This window comes from Nesoenas mayeri (genome assembly GCF_963082525.1).
Source record: "Nesoenas mayeri genome assembly, contig: SCAFFOLD_173, whole genome shotgun sequence".
NCBI lineage: Eukaryota > Metazoa > Chordata > Aves > Columbiformes > Columbidae > Nesoenas > Nesoenas mayeri.
The window spans coordinates 25,731-44,644 of NW_027659968.1; the positions used below are offsets into that span (position 1 = coordinate 25,731).

Below are 18,914 nucleotides of genomic sequence, written 5' to 3' on the forward strand. Positions count from 1 at the left end.
ACACCAGGGGAGATGGGACCTCTGGCAGTGTCCCCAAGACCCAAGAGATGTCCCCAAGGTCCTGAAGACCCAAGAGATGTCCCCAAGACCCATGAGATGTCCCCAAGGTCCTGAAGACCCAAGAGATGTCCCCAAGACCCCTGAGATGTCCCCAAGGTGCCCAAGACCCATGAGATGTCCCCAATGATTGAAGACCCAAGAGGTGTCCCCAAGACCCAAGAGATGTCCCCAAGACCCCTGAGATGTCCCCAAGACTCATGAGATGGCCCCAATGATTGAAGACCCAAGAGATGTCCCCAATGATTGAGACACCCAAGAGATGTCCCCAAGACCTAAGAGGTGTCCCCAAGACTCATGAGGTGACCCCAAGACCCAAGAGATGTCCCCAAGGTCCTGAAGACTCAAGAGATGTCCCCAAGACCCCTGAGATGTCCCCAATGATTGAAGATCCAAGAGGTGTCCCCAAGACCCAAGAGATGTCCCAAAGGTCCTGAAGACCCAAGAGATGTCCCCAAGACCCATGAGATGTACCCAAGGATCTGAAGACCCAAGAGATGTCCCCAAGACCCAAGAGATGTCCCCAAGACCCATGAGATGTCCCCAATGATTGAGACACCCAAGAGATGTCCCCAAGACCCCTGAGATGTCCCCAAGACCCATGAGATGTACCCAAGGATCTGAAGACCCAAGAGATGTCCCCAAGACCCAAGAGATGTCCCCAAGACCCATGAGATGTCCCCAATGATTGAGACACCCAGGAGATGTCCCCAAGACTCAAGAGATGTCCCCAAGACTCATGAGGTGTCCCCAAGACCCCTGAGATGTCCCCAATGATTGAAGACCCAAGAGATGTCCCCAAGACCCCTGAGATGTCCCCAAGACCCCTGAGATGTCCCCAAGACCTGAGACACCCCCCCAATGTCCCCACGACGTCCCCAAGACCTATTGAAACCCAACCCACCGAATTGGGGTAAATCCACATGAATTTGGACAAAACCATTTTGGGGGGGGATCAAAGGGACCCCAAAGTGTCACTTGGTGGGGGGGGGGGACGCGGGACACGAGGGGGCGGGACCAGCATCCAGAGGAGCCAATGAGAGCGCGGGGATGGGGGGCGGAGGGAGACAATTGGTGTCACCTCCGTGTCCCCAAGGTCATTGTCCCCAACTGGGTCTATGATGGACATTGGACCCCCCCACACCCCCCCACAGTGTCCCCAATGTCCCCAAGTCCCTCCCATAGGCCAATGGGCCACCCCGGGTGTCCCCTCCCCATTGTCCCCAAGGTCCTTGTCCCCAGCGGGGTCTATAAAGGGCGGTGGTGGCAGCGGTGGCACCAAAAGGTCACAATGATGTCCCCGTTGGTGGCCTTGGTGACGTTGGCGGCCATGGTGGCGGCGGTGGGGGGAGGGGGCGGCGGTGACGTCAGCACTGTCACCGTCGCCGTGGACAACGGGGGACCCTGGGGGGAATGGGGGGACCCCGAGGTCTGTCCCCGGGGGACGTTCGCAACGGGGTTCCAGCTGAAGGTGACAATGGGGACATGGGATATGGGGACAGGGGGACAGGGGGATATGGGACATGGGGACATGGGGACGTGGGACAGGGGGATATGGGGACAGGGGGATATGGGGACAGGGGGATATGGGACATGGGGACATGGGGACGTGGGACAGGGGGATATGGGGACAGGGGGATATGGGGACAGGGGGATATGGGGATATGGGGACATGGGGACAGGGGGACAAGGGGATATGGGGATATGGGGACATGGGGACATGGGGACAGGGGACATGGGGATATGGAGATATGGGGACATGGGGATATGGGGATATGGGACAGGGGGACATGGGGACAGGGGGACATGGGGACAATAGGATATGGGGACAGGGGGACATGGGGACAATGGGATATGGGGATATGGGACATGGGGACAATAGGACATGGGGATATGGGGACATGGGGATAGGGGGACGTGGGGACAGGGGGACATGGGGACAGGAGGATATGGGGACAGGGGGACATGGGACAGGGGGACATAGGGACAATGGGACAGGGGGACATGGGGATATGGGGACAAGAGGACATGGGGACAGGGGGATATGGGGACAGGGGGATATGGGGACAATAGGATATGGGGACAGGGGGACATGGGACATGGGGACAGGGGGATATGGGGACAATAGGACATGGGGACAATAGGATATGGGGACATGGGACAGGGGGACATGGGGACAATAGGATATGAGGACAGGGGGATATGGGGACAATGGGATATGGGACATGGGGACAGGGGGACGGGGGGATATGGGGACAGGGGGACATGGGACAGGGGGATATGGGGACATGGGGATATGGGGACAGGGGATATGGGACATGGGTGTGACCCATCCCAAATGTCCCTATTTCCCCCATTGCCCCCAATGTCCCCATTGCCCCCAATGTCCCCATTGCCCACATTGTCCCCAATGTCCCCATTGTCCCCATTGTCCCCATTGTCCCCTGTCCCCAGGTGGAGCCCCCCCGCGGGTTCTTTAGGGACGACTCAGGGCTCAACGGGGTTCGGCTGCTCTGCGGGGACACGGGGACGGTGACATCCAGCGTGGGGCCGTGAGTGACGGGACACGGCGGGGGGGGTGTCCCCATGGCCCCAAACCCCCCTGTCCCCATGGCCCCAAACCCCCATGTGCCCCTGTCCCCATATCCCCATATCCCAATGTCCCTATATCCCCATGTCCCCATGTCCCCATATCCCCATGTCCCCATATCCCCCCAATATGTCCCCACCCCCCCAACCCCCCCAATGTCCCCTTGTCCCCAACATCCCCAATGTCCCCATATCCCTCCAATGTCCCCATCCCCCCCAATGTCCCCAACATCCCCATCCCCCCAACCTCCCCAACCTCCCCAATGTCCCATGTCCCATATCCCCATGTCCCCATATCCCCATGTCCCCATATCCCCCCGTCCCGACCCACAGGGTCCTAGTGCCCACCCCGCAATGACCCAAGTCATGTCCCCATATCCCCCCAATGTCCCCCTGTCCCCATATCCCCCTGTCCCCATATCCCCATGTCCCCATATCCCCATATCCCCATGTCCCCATATCCCCCTGTCCCCATGTCCCCATATCCCCCCAATATGTCCCCACCCCCCCAACCCTCCCAATGTCCCCTTGTCCCCAACATCCCCATGTCCCCATATCCCTCCAATGTCCCCATCCCCCCAACCTCCCCAATGTCCCCAATGTCCCCAACGTCCCCGTGTCCCCAGGCGCGGCGCCTGGTCCCCCCCCATCGCTGTCCCCACGGGCGCCCCCTGGTGGCCCCATACCCCATATCCCCCTGTCCCCATATCCCAATGTCCCCATATCCCCAGGTCCCCATACCCCATATCCCAATGTCCCCATATCCCAATGTCCCCATGTCCCCCTGTCCCCATATCCCAATGTCCCCATGTCCCCCTGTCCCCATATCCCCATGTCCCTATAACCCATGTCCCTATATCCCCATATCCCCATATCCCCCTGTCCCCATGTCCCCCTGTCCCCATATCCCCATATCCCCCTGTCCCCATCCCCCTCAATGTCCCCAACGTCCCCTTGTCCCCAACATCTCCAATGTCCCCATCCCCCCCAACATCCCCAACCTCCCCAATGTCCCCATCCCCCCCAACGTCCCCAATGTCCCCATATCCCCCCAATGTCCCCATTCCCCGCAGTGTCCCCCATGTCCCCATCCCCCCCAACCTCCCCAATGTCCCCATCCCCCCTAATGTCCCCGTGTCCCCAGGCGCGGCGCCTGGTCCGCCCCCCATCGCTGTCCCCACGGGCGCCCCCTGGTGGCGTTCCGCCTGCGCGTGGAGCCTCCGCGGGGCCTTTGGGACGACGTGGCCGCCACCAGCCTGGACGTCACCTGCGCGGGTGGCACCGTCCTGGAGGGGACGGGGGGACATCGGGGACAATGGGGCAACTGGAGCGGCCCATGTCCCCCCGCCTGGGGGGGTGTGCGGGCTGCGCGCCCGCCTGGAGCCGCCGCAGCGCGGGGGGGGACGACACCGGCCTCAACGACCTGGAGATGTTGTGTTGTCCATAGGGACATGGGGACATCATGGGGACATGGGGACGTTGGGACATGGGGACGCAATGGGGTGAATGGGGTGGAGATGTGTTGTCCTTAGGGACATGGGGACATCATGGGGACATTGGGGACATGGGGACGTTGGGACATGGGGACACAATGCGGTGAATGGGGTGGAGATGTTGTGTTGTCCATAGGGACATGGGGACATCATGGGGACATGGGGACGTTGGGACATGGGGACGCAATGGGGTGAATGGGGTGGAGATGTGTTGTCCTTAGGGACATGGGGACATCATGGGGACATTGGGGACATGGGGACGTTGGGAAATGGGGACACAATGCGGTGAATGGGGTGGAGATGCTCAATGGGGTGGAGATGTTGTGTTGTCCTTAGGGACAGCTTGGGGACATGGGGACATCATGGGGACATGGGGGACATGGGGACATTGGGACATGGGGACACAATGGGGACATAGGGACATCATGGGGACATCACTAGGGACATGGCGATACACTGGGATCAATGGGGTGGAGATGCTGTGTTGTCCTTAGGGACATCTCGGGGACGTTGGGGACATCATGGGGACATTGGGACTCAATGGGGTGAAGATGTTGTGTTGTCCTTAGGGACATCTTGGGGACATGGGGACATCATGGGGACATCATGGGGACATTGGGACGTTGGGACATGGGGACACAATGGGGTGAATGGGGTGGAGATGTTGTGTTGTCCTTAGGGACATCTTGGGGACATTGGGGACATGGGGACGTTGGGAGATGGGGACACAATGGAGTGAATGGGGTGGAGATGTTATGTTGTCCTTAGGGACATCTCGGGGACATTGGGGACATCATGGGGACATTGGGGACATGGGGACACAATGGGGTGAATGGGGTGGAGATGTTGTGTTGTCCTTAGGGACATCTTGGGGACATGGGGACATCATGGGGACATCATGGGGATATCATTGGGGACATCATTGGGGTCATGGGGACATCAATGGGGACATTGGGACTCAATGAGGTGGAGATGTTGTGTTGTCCTTAGGGACATCTTGGGGACATGGAGACTCAATGGGGTGGAGATGTTGTGTTGTCCTTAGGGACATCTTGGGGACATGGGGACATCATGGGGACATTGGGACGTTGGGACATGGGGACACAATGGGGTGAATGGGGTGGAGATGTTGTGTTGTCCTTAGAGACATGGGGACATCATGGGGACGTTGGGGACATGGGGACGTTGGGACATGGGGACACAATGGGGTGAATGGGGTGGAGATGTTGTGTTGTCCTTAGGGACATTGGGGACATCATGGGGACATGGGGACACAATGGGATCAATGGGGTGGAGATGCTGTGTTGTCCTTAGGGACATCTTGGGGACATTGGGGACATGGGGACATCATGGGGCCATTGGGACACAATGGGGTGGAGATGCTGTGTTGTCCTTAGGGACATCTTGGGGACATGGGGACATCATGGGGACATTGGGACGTTGGGACATGGGGACACAATGGGGTGAATGGGGTGGAGATGTTGTGTTGTCCTTAGAGACATGGGGACATCATGGGGACGTTGGGGACATGGGGACGTTGGGACATGGGGACACAATGGGGTGAATGGGGTGGAGATGTTGTGTTGTCCTTAGGGACATTGGGGACATCATGGGGACATGGGGACACAATGGGATCAATGGGGTGGAGATGCTGTGTTGTCCTTAGGGACATCTTGGGGACATTGGGGACATGGGGACATCATGGGGCCATTGGGACACAATGGGGTGGAGATGCTGTGTTGTCCTTAGGGACATCTTGGGGACATGGGGACATCATGGGGACATTGGGACGTTGGGACATGGGGACACAATGGGGTGAATGGGGTGGAGATGTTGTGTTGTCCTTAGAGACATGGGGACATCATGGGGACGTTGGGGACATGGGGACGTTGGGACATGGGGACACAATGGGGTGAATGGGGTGGAGATGTTGTGTTGTCCTTAGGGACATTGGGGACATCATGGGGACATTGGGACACAATGGGGTGGAGATACTGTGCTGTCCATAGGGACATGGGGACATCATGGGGACATTGGGACTCAATGGGATGAAGATGTTGTGTTGTCCTTAGGGGCATCTTGGGGACATGGGGACATCATGGGGACATCATGGGGACATTGGGGACATGGGGACACAATGGGGTGAATGGGGTGGAGATGCTGTGTTGTCCTTAGGGACACTGGGGACATGGGGACATCATGGGGACATTGGGACACAATGGGGTGGAGATGCTGTGTTGTCCTTAGGGACATCTTGAGGACATTGGGACATCATGGGGACATCATTGGGGACATGGGGACGTCATTGGGGACATGGGGACGTCATTGGGGACATGGAAACGTCATTGGAGACATGAGGACACTGGGGTCATTGGGACATCACTGGGGACATGGGGACATCATTGGGGACATGGGGACATTGGGGTCATTGGGGACATGGGGACATCACTGGGGACGTTGTGGGGACATCATGGGGACATCGTGGACATGACGGGGACACGAGTCTCCAAACCTCACAATAAACACATTTCTTCTCAAATTCCCCCAATCGCAGCATCATTTTGGGTGGGAAACCCCAAAAACCATCAATCCAAACATCACCCCGACCTCGTCACCAAACCCTGTCCCCAAGTGCCACCATTTTGTCCCCTGAGGTGATTTTCCCGCCATTTTGTTCCCTGAGGTGATTCTGGTGCCGCCATTTTGAGGCACTTTGGGGGTCACTCTATTAATGGATAATTCCCACTTTTAGTCACTTTTTGTACATTTTTTCCCATTATATCATTAATTTAAGGCTAAAACTCCCCAAATTGGTGTCCCTGGTGCCGCCATTTTGAGCCCTGAGGTGATTTTGGCGCCATTTTGACCCTGAGGTGATTTTGGCGCCATTTTGAGCCATGAGGTGATTTTGGCGCCATTTTGCTCCCTGAGGTGATTTTGGCGCCATTTTGACCCTGAGATGATTCTGGCGCCATTTTGAGCCATGAGGTGATTTTGGCGCCATTTTGACCCTGAGGTGATTTTGGCGCCATTTTGACCCTGAGGTGAAGGGGGGGGACGATACAAAATGGCGGATCCTTCATCATCGATTTCTTGGATTTTAAACCGATTCTGCCACTTTTGGCCCCAAAGTCGGAGCCGATCAAAGGGCCGGACGCCTGGGTCCCCTCCACGGGTCACCGAGGGCCACCCTGACCCCCAATGTCCCCAATGTCCCCAAGGCCACCGTGGTCCCCATTGTGCCCATTGTCCCTATTGATCCCACTATCCCCAATGTCCCCAATGTCCCCATTGATCCCAATGTCCTCATTGCCCTCAATGTCCCCAATGTCCCCATTGTCCCCTATTGATCCCATTGTCCCCATAGTCCCCAATGTCCCCATTGTCCCCAAGGCCACCAGAGGTCACCAAAGGCCACCCTGACCCCACATGTCCCCAATGTCCCCATTGCCCCCAATGTCCCCATTGTCCCTAATGTCCCCATAGCCCCCCTTGTCCCCACCGTCCCCATTGTCCCTATTGATCCCAATGTCCCTATTGTCCCAATAGTCCCCATTGACCCCAATGTCCCCATTGTCCCCATTGACCCCAACGTCCCCATTGTCCCTATTGACCCCAACGTCCCCATTGACCCCAACGTCCCCATTGCCCCCAATGTCCCCATTGACCCCCTTGTCCAGATTTCCCCCATTGTCCCCATTGATCCCAATGTCCCCATTGACCCGAATGTCCCCATTGTCCCCATTGATCCCAATGTCCCCATTGACCCGAATGTCCCCATTGTCCCTATTGATCCCAATGTCCCCATTGTCCCCAATGTCCCCATTGCCCCCAATGTCCCCATTGCCCCTATTGATCCCAATGTCCCCATCGTCCCCATTGCCCCCAATGTCCCCATTGCCCCCAATGTCCCCAGTGTCCCCCCGCCCCCAGCAGGCCCCATTGTCCCCGCTGTCCCCCCATTGTCCCCACACGTCCCCGCGGTCCCAGGCGTCCCCAGCCAGCGCGGCCGCTGTCCCCTGCAGGGTCCAGGTGAGCAGCGCCAGGCGGCGCCCGCCATCGCTGTCCCCATCGATGTCTCCATCATTGATGTCCCCATCGATGTCCCCATGTGTCCCCAAGTGTCCCCTCCCCAGCGCCGCCAGCGTGTGGTCCCCCCGGCCCAGCAGGACGTGGCGGAACGGGGTGACAAGAGGGGACACGAAGGGGGACAGGAGGGAACCCTCGGCCTGGGGACATGGGGACGTGTCAGGGGACATGGGGATATGGGGGATTTGGGGACATGGGGACACAGGGGGATATGGGGACAATGGGGACATGGGGGGATATGGGGACACAGGGGGATATGGGGACAATGGGGACATGGGGGGATATGGGGACACAGGGGGATATGGAGACACAGGGGGACAGGGGGGACATGGGGACATGGGGACATGGGGACATGGGGACACAGGGGGGATATGGGGACATGGGGGACAGGGGGACATGGGGGGACAGGGGGATATGGGGGGACAGGGGGGATATGGGGACATGGGGACACAGGGGGATATGGGGGATATGGGGACAATGGGGACAGGGGGACATGGGGACAGGGGGACAATGGGGACAGGGGGACAATGGGGGGCAATGGGGGGCAATGGGGGGCAATGGGATATGGGGGGACATGGGGGACATGGGGACAGAGGGACAATGGGGACAGGGGGACAATGGGGACAGGGGGGACATGGGGGACAAGGGGATATGGGGAAAATGGGGACATGGGGACACAGGGATATGGGGGACATGGAGACAATGGGGGACAGGGGGACATGGGGACAGGGGGACATGGGGAACATGGAGACAGGGGGACAATGGGGACAGGGGGATACGGGGACATGTGGACACGGGGACAGGGGGACAATGGGGACAGGGGGACCCGGGTGCCACTCACGGCCATGATGCGCGCGTTGAAGCCGCGGTTCAGCCGCTCGTTGGTCACCTCGGAACCCGCCATGTCCCCCCGCAGCGACGCGGCCGCGCGCACGATGTCACCGCGGGCCGAGGACAAGCACTGCAGGGACAGCCCCTGCGCCTGGGGACAGCAACGGGGACAACGGGACAGTGGGGACGACGGGGACAATGGGGACGATGGGGACAATGGGGACAATGGGGACAGCAGGGACAATGGGGACAATGGGGACAGCGGGGACAATGGAGACGATGGGGACAGTGGGGATATGGGGACATGACTTGGGTGACTGGTGGACTTTAGGACCCTGGGGGTCACTCAGTGTCACTGGGAGGGTTTTAGGACCCTGGGGGTCACTCGGTATCACCGGGAGGGTTTTAGGACCCTGGAGGTCACTCGGTATCACCAGGAGGGTTTTAGGACCCTGGGGGTCACTGGGAGGGTTTTAGGACCCTGGGGGTCACTCGGTATCACCGGGAGGGTTTTAGGACCCTGGAGGTCACTCGGTATCACTGGGAGGGTTTTAGGACCCTGGGGGTCACTGGGAGGGTTTTAGGACCCTGGGGGTCACTCAGGGTTACTGGGATATGGGGACATGGGGCACCATACTGGTCTATACTGGTTTATACTGGTCTGACCTCCAGTAGCACCAGCTGTGTCCCTGAGTGTCCCCAGTGCCCTCCCCAGCCCCATACTGGTCTATAATGATCTACACTGACCCATACTGGTCCCTACTGGCCCATACTGGTTTATACTGGTCTATACTGGTCTATACTGGTCTGACCTCCAGTAGCACCAGCTGTGTCCCTGAGTGTCCCCAGTGCCCTCCCCAGCCCCATACTGGTCTATAATGATCTACACTGACCCATACTGGTCCCTACTGGCCCATACTGGTTTATACTGGTCTATACTGGTCTATACTGGTCTGACCTCCAGTAGCACCAGCTGTGTCCCTGAGTGTCCCCAGTGCCCTCCCCACCCCCATAGTGACCCATACTGGTCCCTACTGGCCCATACTGGTTTATACTGGTTTATACTGGTCCCTACTGGTCTATACTGGTCTGACCTGCAGCAGCACCAACTGTGTCCCTAAGTGTCCCCAGTGTCTCCCAGAGCCCTCCCCAGCCCCATACTGGCCCATACTGGTCCCTACTGGCCCATACTGGTTTATACTGGTCCATACTGGTCCCTAGTGGTCTGACCTGCAGCGGCGCCAGCTGGCGCAGCAGCGCGTCCCCCAGCGCGCCCGGGTCCAGGGGCAGGCGCGGCTGGTGGCCCAGGGCCAGCAGGACGGTGGCCACCAGCGCGGCCACCGCGCGGGTGACGGCGGGAAAGCGCCCGCGCAGCGCCCCCTGCAGGCGCCACCACGAGTCCTCCCGCGTGCCCAGCGCCGCCCGCGACCAGCCGCCGGGGGCCTGGGGACAACGGGGACAATGGGGACATGGGGACGATGGGGACAATGGGGGTGATGGGGGTGATGGGGGTGATGGGGACATTGGGGGCACTAGGGGCATTGGGGGCAATGGGGACAATGGGGACATGGGGACATGGGGACGATGGGGACGATGGGGACGATGGGGGTGATGGGGGTGATGGGGGTGATGGGGGTGATGGGGGTGATGGGGACAATGGGGACAATGGGGACAATGGGGACATGGGGACAATGGGGACAATGGGGACAATGGGGACAATGGGGACAATGGGGGCAGTGGGGACATTGGGGGGATATGGGGCAATGGGGGGATATGGGGCATTGGGGACAACGGGGATGGTGTGGGGACATGGGGACAATGGGGGTGATGGGGGTGATGGAGACAATGGGGACAATGGGGACAATGGGGGCACTGGGGGCATTGGGGGCAATGGGGGCAATGGGGACAATGGGAATAGTGGGGATAGTGGGGATAGTGGGGACAATGGGGACAATGGGGACAATGGGGACAATGGGGACAGTGGGGATAATGGGGACAGTGGGGACAGTGGGGATAATGGGGACATTGGGGGTAATGGGGACAATGGGGACAATGGGGGGATATGAGGCAATGGGGGGATATGGGGGCAGTGGGGGTAATGGGGATAATGGGGATAATGGGAACAATGGGGACAATGGGGATAATGGGGATAATGGGATGATGGGGGCAATGGAGGGATGATGGGGATATTGGGGATGATGGGGATATTGGGGATGATGGGGATAATGGGATGATGGGGATAATGGGATGATGGGGGCAATGGGGACAATGGGGACAATGGGGGGATATGGGGGCAGTGGGGGGATATGGGGACAATGGGGATAATGGGGATAGTGGGGATAATGGAGACAATGGGGACATCATGGGGATATGGGGATAATGGAGACGATGGGGATATGGGGACAATGGGGATAATGGGGATAATGAGGACAATGGGGTAATGGGGACAATGGGGACATCATGGGGATATGGGGATGATGAGGACAATGGGGATATGGGGACAATGGGGATAATGGGGACGATGGGGACGATGGGGATAGTGGGGATAGTGGGGACAATGGGGGCAATGGGGACAATGGGGATAATGGGGACAATGGGACAAGGGGGACATAATGGGGATATGGGGGTAATGGGGACGATGGGGATATGGGGACAATGGGACAAGGGGGAGAATGGGACGATGGGGACAAGGGGACAATGGGGACGATGGGGACGATGGGACAATGGGGGCAATGGGGGCAATGGGGGCAATGGGGGCAATGGGGGCAATGGGGGCAATGGGGGGATATGGGGCAATGGGGACGATGGGGATAAGGGGGATAATGGGGACAATGGGGACAATGGGGACAATGGGGACAATGGGGACAATGGGGACAATGGGGACAATGGGGGGATATGGGGGCAGTGGGGATAGTGGGGATAATGAGGACAATGGGGTCATCATGGGGATATGGGGACATTGGGGGCAATGGGGGATATGGGGACATTGGGGGACAATGGAGGACAATGGGGGACAATGGGGGACAATGGGGGACAATGGGGGACAATGGGGACAGCCACCTCATCGAAGCCGAGCTCCATGGCCGGGATCCCGGCGGCGGCGGCAAAGGGGAAGGCGCCACTTTCGGGGGGCAGAGATCGCACCCTGCGGGGACCCAGGCGTCCGAGAGGGACCCAGGAGTTCGGGGAGGGACCCAGGAGTTCAGGAGGGACCCAGGCGTCCGGGAGGGATCCAGGTGTATGGGAGGGACCCAGGAGTTGGGGAGGGACCCAGGAGTTTGGGAGGGACCCAGGCGTCCGGGAAGGGACCCAGGCGTCCGGGAAGGGACCCAGGCGTCCGGGAAGGGACCCAGGCGTCCGGGGGCCGCTCACACTTCACTCTCCCACCCCCGTCCCGGCTTCGTCAGCTGCTCCAAGAGGCTTTTCCCGCCCTCATTGGGACTCTCCACCTATGGGAAGTGGGGGGGTCAGGAGGGACCCAGGCGTCCGGGGGATCCCCCCCCTCCCCCCCCCCCCCCACCCCTCCCCTCCCCCACCTGGCTCAGGGCGCTCCCCAGCAATGGGACCAGTGAGGGGCTGGTTTTGGCCACCAAACGGTCGTCACCTGTTGGGGGGGGGAGGGTCAGGGGGACCCAGGCGTCCGGGAGGGACCCAGGCATCCGGGAGGTGGGGGGGGGGGAGGGGCTCACCCAGCACCGCTTGGTCCAAACTGATGTAGGCGGCGACTTTGGTGTGGAGGAGGTTGGGGTAACCCTGGGGGGGAGGGGTGGTTGGGGGGGACCCAGGCGTCCGGGAGGGACCCAGGAGTTCGGGGGGACCCAGGAGTCCGGGGGGGGACCCAGGCGTCCGGGTGGTGAACCCCCCCTATTGCATCCCAGGGGACTATTAATGATTGATATAGAGGGGACAGGGGACCCAGGAGTCCAGGAGGGGACCCAGGAGTCCGGGAGGGGACCCAGGAGTTCGGGTGGTGAACCTCCCCTATTGAACCCCAGGGAACTATTAATGATTGATATATATAGGGGACAGGGGACCCAGGAGTCCGGGAGGGACCCAGGCGTTCGGGAGGGGACCCAGGAGTTCGGGAGGGGACCCAGGCGTCCGGGAGGGGACCCAGGCGTCCGGGCGAACCTCCAGCCACTCGGTGGCCCCCAAGTGGCCGAACTCGCCCCCGTCCCAACTGACGAACAGCAACGTCCGGCGGAGCTGGAAACCTGCGGGGACCCAGGCGTCCGGGAGGGACCCAGGCATTCGGGAGGGACCCAGGCATTCGGGAGGGACCCAGGAGTTCGGGACTTGGGAACCATGACCGCTTATCGGGGACACAAGCGACCAGGGGGGGACCCAGGCGTCCAGGGGGGGACCCAGGCGTTCGGGAAGGGACCCAGGCGTTCGGGGAGGAATGCAGGTCTCTGGGAAGGGACCCAGGCGTCCGGGAGGGACCCAGGAGCTCGAGAAGGGACCCACACGTCCAGGAGGGACCCAGGCGTCCGGGAAGGGACCCAGGCATCCGGGAAGGGACCCAGGCGTTCGGGAGGGACCCAGGTCTCTGGGAAGGGACCCAGGAGTTCGGGAGGGACCCAGGAGTTCGGGAGGGACCCAGGAGTTCGGGAAGGGACCCAGGAGTTCGGGAAGGGACCCAGGCGTCCGGGAAGGGACTCAGGTCTCTGGGAAGGGACCCAGGCGTCCGGGAGGGACCCAGGCATTCGGGAAGGGACCCAGGCATCCGGGGGATTGAAGTCTCTATGTTCCCACCCCTCTCCCTTTCCCCTCCCCCACCCCAAGGCCCACCCCCCCCGTGGCCCCACCCACTCTGGCCACGCCCCCCGGAAGCCCCGCCCCCACCTTCCCGCCCCATGGCAGCGAATAGGGTGGCGAGCTCCAGCAGGAGGGCGGTTCCCACCCCCGAGGCCGCCGCCCCCGGGCCCAGCGAATCACGTTGCGCCCCCACGATGATGTAACAGTCTGGGGGGGTGGGGGGGAGGGGAGGGGGTCAGACAAGGCCCCGCCCACCCTATAAGCCACACCCTAATTAACCACGCCCCCAATTCACATCAGATAAACCACACCCTAATTAACCATGCCCTAATTAATCCCACCCCAAATTAACCACACCATTAATTAACCACATCCCCAATTAACCACACCCTCAATTAACCACACACTTCATTGACCACACCCTTAATTAACCACACCCTTAATTAACCACACCCTTAATTAACCACACCTTTAATTAAACCACACCCTTAATTAAACCACACCCTTAATTAAACTACACCCTTAATTAAACCACACCCTTAATTAAACTACACCCTTAATTAAACCACACCCTTAATTAAACTACACCCTTAATTAACCACACCCTTAATTAATCCCACCCTTAATTAACCACACCCTTAATTAACCACACCCTTAATTAAACCACACCCCTAATTAAACCACACCCTTAATTAAACACACTCCCAAGAAATCACATCCCAATTAACCACGCCCCCAATTAACCACATCCTTAATTAACCACACCCTTAATTAACCACACCCTTAATTAACCACCCCCTAATAAACCATGAACCAATAAACCACATCCCAATAAACCCCGCCCGCAATTAACCACCCCTTAATGAACCATCCCCAATTAATCACCTCCTAATTAACCCCCCCCAATTAACCACCCTAATGAACCATGAACCAATAAACCACAGCCCAATTAACCACGCCCCCAATAAACCACCCCCTAATTAACCATGAACCAATTAACCACATCCCAATAAACCACATGCCAATAAATCACCCCCCAATAAACCCCATACCTAATTAACCACCCCCTAACGAACCACCTCCTAATTAACCACCCTTAATGAACCATGAACCAATAAACCACCCCCCAATAAACCACAGCCCAATAAACCACCCCCCAATAAACCAGCCCTTAATGAACCACCCCCCAATTAATCACCCCCTAATTAATCACCCCTCTAATTAACCACCCCCCTAATTAACCATGAACTAATAAACCACAGCCCAATTAACCACGCCCCCAATAAACCACGCCCCCAATAAACCACGCCCCCAAATGACCATGAACCAATAAACCACAGCCCAATAAACCACCCCCCAATAAACCACATCCCAATAAACCCCATACCTAATTAACCACCCCCTAATGAACCATCTCCTAGTTAACCACCCTTAATGAACCATGAACCAATAAACCACCGCCCAATAAACCACAGTCCAATAAACTACCCCCCAATAACCCACCACCCAAATAAACCACCCCCCAATAAACCAGCCCTTAATGACCCCCCCCCCAATGAACCACCCCCTAATGAACCCCCCCTCTAATTAACTAATTAACCGGGCTCGAGGCGGCCCTGCAGGGCCCCGAAGACGCTGCTCAGGGTCCCCGGGCGCGTCCCCCCGGTCACTCGGAGCCGGAGCCGCCGCTGCGCCCGGAGCCCCCGCCCGGGGGGCAGCGACCAGTGCGGGGGGGGGCGCGGGCCCCCCAGGGACCTGCGGGGACCCAGGAGTTCGGGGGGGACCCAGGAGTTCGGGACGCAGGAACCACAACCCCTTATTAGGGACCCAGGAGTGCGGGAGGGACCCAGGAGTGCGGGAGGGACCCAGGAGTGCGGGACACAGGAAACCGAACCCCTTATCAGGGACCCAGGAGTTCGAGGAGGGACCCAGGAGTTCGGGGGGGAACCGGGAGTTGGGGGGGAACCGGGAGTTCGGGACACAGGAAACCGAACCCCTTATCAGGGACCCAGGAGTTCGGGAGGGACCCAGAAGTTCGGGAGGGACCCAGGAGTTCGGGAGGGACCCAGGAGTTCGGGAGGGACCCAGGAGTTCGGGACACGGGAAATACAACCCCTTATCAGGGACTCAGGAGTTCGGGGGGAACTGGGAGTTCGGGAGGGACCCAGGAGTTCGGGAGGGACCCAGGAGTTCGGGAGGGACCCAGGAGTTCGGGAGGGACCCAGGAGTTCGGGGGGGAACCGGGAGTTCGGGAGGGACCCAGGAGTGCGGGACACAGGAAACCGAACCCCTTATCAGGGACCCAGGAGTTCGAGGAGGGACCCAGGAGTTCGGGGGGAACCCAGGAGTTCAGGAGGGACCCAGGAGTCCGGGAAGGGACCCAGGAGTTCGGGGGAACCAGGAGTTTGGGGGGAGCCAGGAGTTCGGGGGGGAGCCAGGAGTTCGGGAGTGGACCCAGGAGTTCGGGGAGGGACCCAGGTGTTCTGAAGGGACCCAGGAGTCCGGGAAGGGACCCAGGCGTTCGGGAGTGAACACAGGAGTTCAGCGAGAGACCCAAGTGTTGTGAAGGGACCCAGGAGTGCGGGAGTGGACCCAGGAGTGCGGGAGTGGACCCAGGAGTCCGGGGAGGGACCCAGGAGTCCGGGGAGGGACCCAGGAGTTCGGGGGCAACTGGGAGTTCGGGGAGGGACCCAGGAGTTCGGGAAGGGACCCAGGTGTTCCAAAGGGACCCAGGTGTCCCAAAGGGACCCAGGAGTTCGGGGAGAGACCCAGGTGTTTTGAAGGAACCCAAGCGTTGTGAAGGGACCCAGGAGTCCGGGAGTGGACCCAGGCGTTCGGGAAGGGACCCAGGCGTACCCCAGCAGCTCCGCCGCCGTGTTGGCGCTGACGGGCAGCGCGGGGATGGGCGGGACCCCCGGGGGGGGGCGGGGCGGCGCGCGCCCGCTGAACGACGGGAACCCCCGAGACCAGGGGTCCCCCGAGCCCTCGTGCAGCTGCGGGGGGAGGGGCGGCCATCAGGGCGGGGGGAGGGGCCCCCAAACACCCCCCCCCCCCGAACCTCCTACCGACCCCCCCTCAACCCCGCAGTAGGAGTGCGGGGGGACCCAGGAATTCGGGAGGGGACCCAGGAGTTCGGGAGGGGACCCAGGAGTTCGGGGGGGGATCCAGGAGTTCGGGACCCAGGAGTTCGGGAGGGGACCCAGGAGTTCGGGGAGGGACCCAGGAGTTCAGGAGGGACCCAGGAGTTCGGGGTGGGATCCAGGAGTTCGGGGACCCAGGAGTTCGGGAGGGGACCCAGGAGTTCGGGAGGGACCCAGGAGTGCGGAGGGGAGGGGTCCCTAAAACACCCCGACCCCCCCCCCGATCCCCCCCGAACCTCCTACTGACCCCCCCCTAAACCCCGCAGTAGGAGTGCGGAAGGGACCCAGGAGTTCGGGAGGGGACCCAGGAGTTCGGGAGGGACCCAGGAGTTCAGGGAGGGACCCAGGAGTTCGGGAGGGGACTCAGGAGTTCGGTGGGGGACCCAGGAGTGCGGGAGGGACCCAGGAGTGCGGGAGGGACCCAGGAGTGCGGGAGGGACCCAGGAGTGCAGGAGGGACCCAGGAGTGCAGGAGGGACCCAGGAGTTCGGGAAGGGACCCAGGAGTTCGGGAAGGGACCCAGGAGTTCGGGAGGGCACCCAGGAGCCCGCCCCTCCCCCACTCACGTTCATGGTCACCGCCGTGTCCCCCCCAGCCCCGGGTCCCCCCCCGGACCCGCCGTGTCCTGGGGGTGGGGGTAGATCAGGACCCCCAGCGCCCCCTCCCCCGCAGCCAGCGCCACCTGCGGACCCAGGCGTCCGGGGACCCTTACACCCACCTCTCCCCCCCCCCCCCCCCAATGTCACCCCCCAACCCTTATGGGCAGGGTCGCCCCTCCCCCACCTTATGGGTGTGTCTGCCCCTCCCCCACCTTATGGGTGTGTCCGCCCCTCCCCCACCTTATAGGCGGGGCTGCCCCTCCCCCCTTCTCCCTCCCACCTGCCCTCCCCCACCTTATAGGTGGAGCCTCCCCTCCCCTTCTGCCCCTCCCCCACTTGATGGGCGGGGCCGCCCCTCCCCCCACCCTCCCAATTCCCACCCCTCCCCCGCTGCCCCTCCCCTCCCCCGCATGGGCGGGGCTACCCCCCCATCCACTCGCCCCTCCCCCACTTGGTCGGCGGGCTGCCCCTCCCCCTTCCTCTCACCCCTCCCCCCCTTCCCCCCACACCCAATTCCCTCCCCCCCTCCCCACCTTGTGGGCGGGGCTGCCCTCCCCCTTCCTCTCACCCCTCCCCCCCCTCCCCTCCTCCCACCCCTCCCCCCACTCACCCCATTCCCCTCCCCCCCACCTTCTGGGCGGGGCTGCCCCTCTCCCTTCTCAGCCCCCGCCCCCCCCACCCCTCCCCCACTCACCCCATTCCCCTCCCCCCCCTTCCTCTCACCCCTCCCCCCACCCCTCCACCTTGTGGGCGGGGCTGCCCCTCCCCCTTCCTCTCACCCCTCCCCCCACCCCCTCCCCCACCCCCCCCCCCACCTTCTGGGCGGGGCTGCCCCTCCCCCCCCTGACGAGCAGGATGTTCCCGCGCACTCTCACTCCCCTCCCCCGCAGCAGCGCCAGGTCCTGGGGGCGCCCGTAGTGCCCGTAGACCAACCCCCCCTGGGGTCAAAGGTCAAGGTCAAGGGGGGGTCAAGGTCACGGTCGGGGGGGGGTGAAAGGTCAGGGGTTACCGTGACGTCACCGGGGACGCTCCACGCGCAAAAGGCGTCGGGGTCGAGTGGGAGGCGCCGGAAGCCCCGCCCCCCCCCGGGCAGCCAATGGAGAGAGGCCACGCCCCTTTGGGAGGGTCAAAGGTCAGGGGGTCAAAGGTCAAGCCAAGACACCCCCCTCCCCCCCCCCAATAATAAGACCAAACTGCCAACCCATGGGACATTGGGAACAATGAGGCTCCGCCCCCCCGGAATTGGCTCCGCCCTCCGTGATTGGCCACGCCCCATGGAAGTGGCCCCACCCCCACAACTGACCCCACCCCCAATTGGCTCCACCCACAGAACTGGCCACGCCCCTCATTTGGCTCCAC

General features: G+C 60.9%; 1 protein-coding gene across 1 annotated transcript; it reads right to left on the reverse strand.

Moving 5' to 3' along the window:
• Positions 1-1,305: 1,305 nt before the first annotated feature.
• On the reverse strand, positions 1,306-18,670 carry LOC308052519 (transferrin receptor protein 2-like; the record flags this gene model as incomplete). Its single annotated transcript, XM_080364599.1, is given in 17 exon segments — positions 1,306-1,461; positions 3,828-3,913; positions 8,041-8,368; positions 9,070-9,210; positions 10,290-10,502; positions 12,120-12,204; positions 12,432-12,508; positions 12,596-12,663; positions 12,749-12,812; positions 13,191-13,273; positions 13,905-14,024; positions 15,418-15,572; positions 16,674-16,810; positions 17,523-17,566; positions 17,569-17,638; positions 18,371-18,493; positions 18,565-18,670. Coding segments are annotated over 17 exon segments (2,056 nt in total), but the record flags the coding sequence as incomplete, so codon positions are not given.
• Positions 18,671-18,914: the final 244 nt, after the last annotated feature.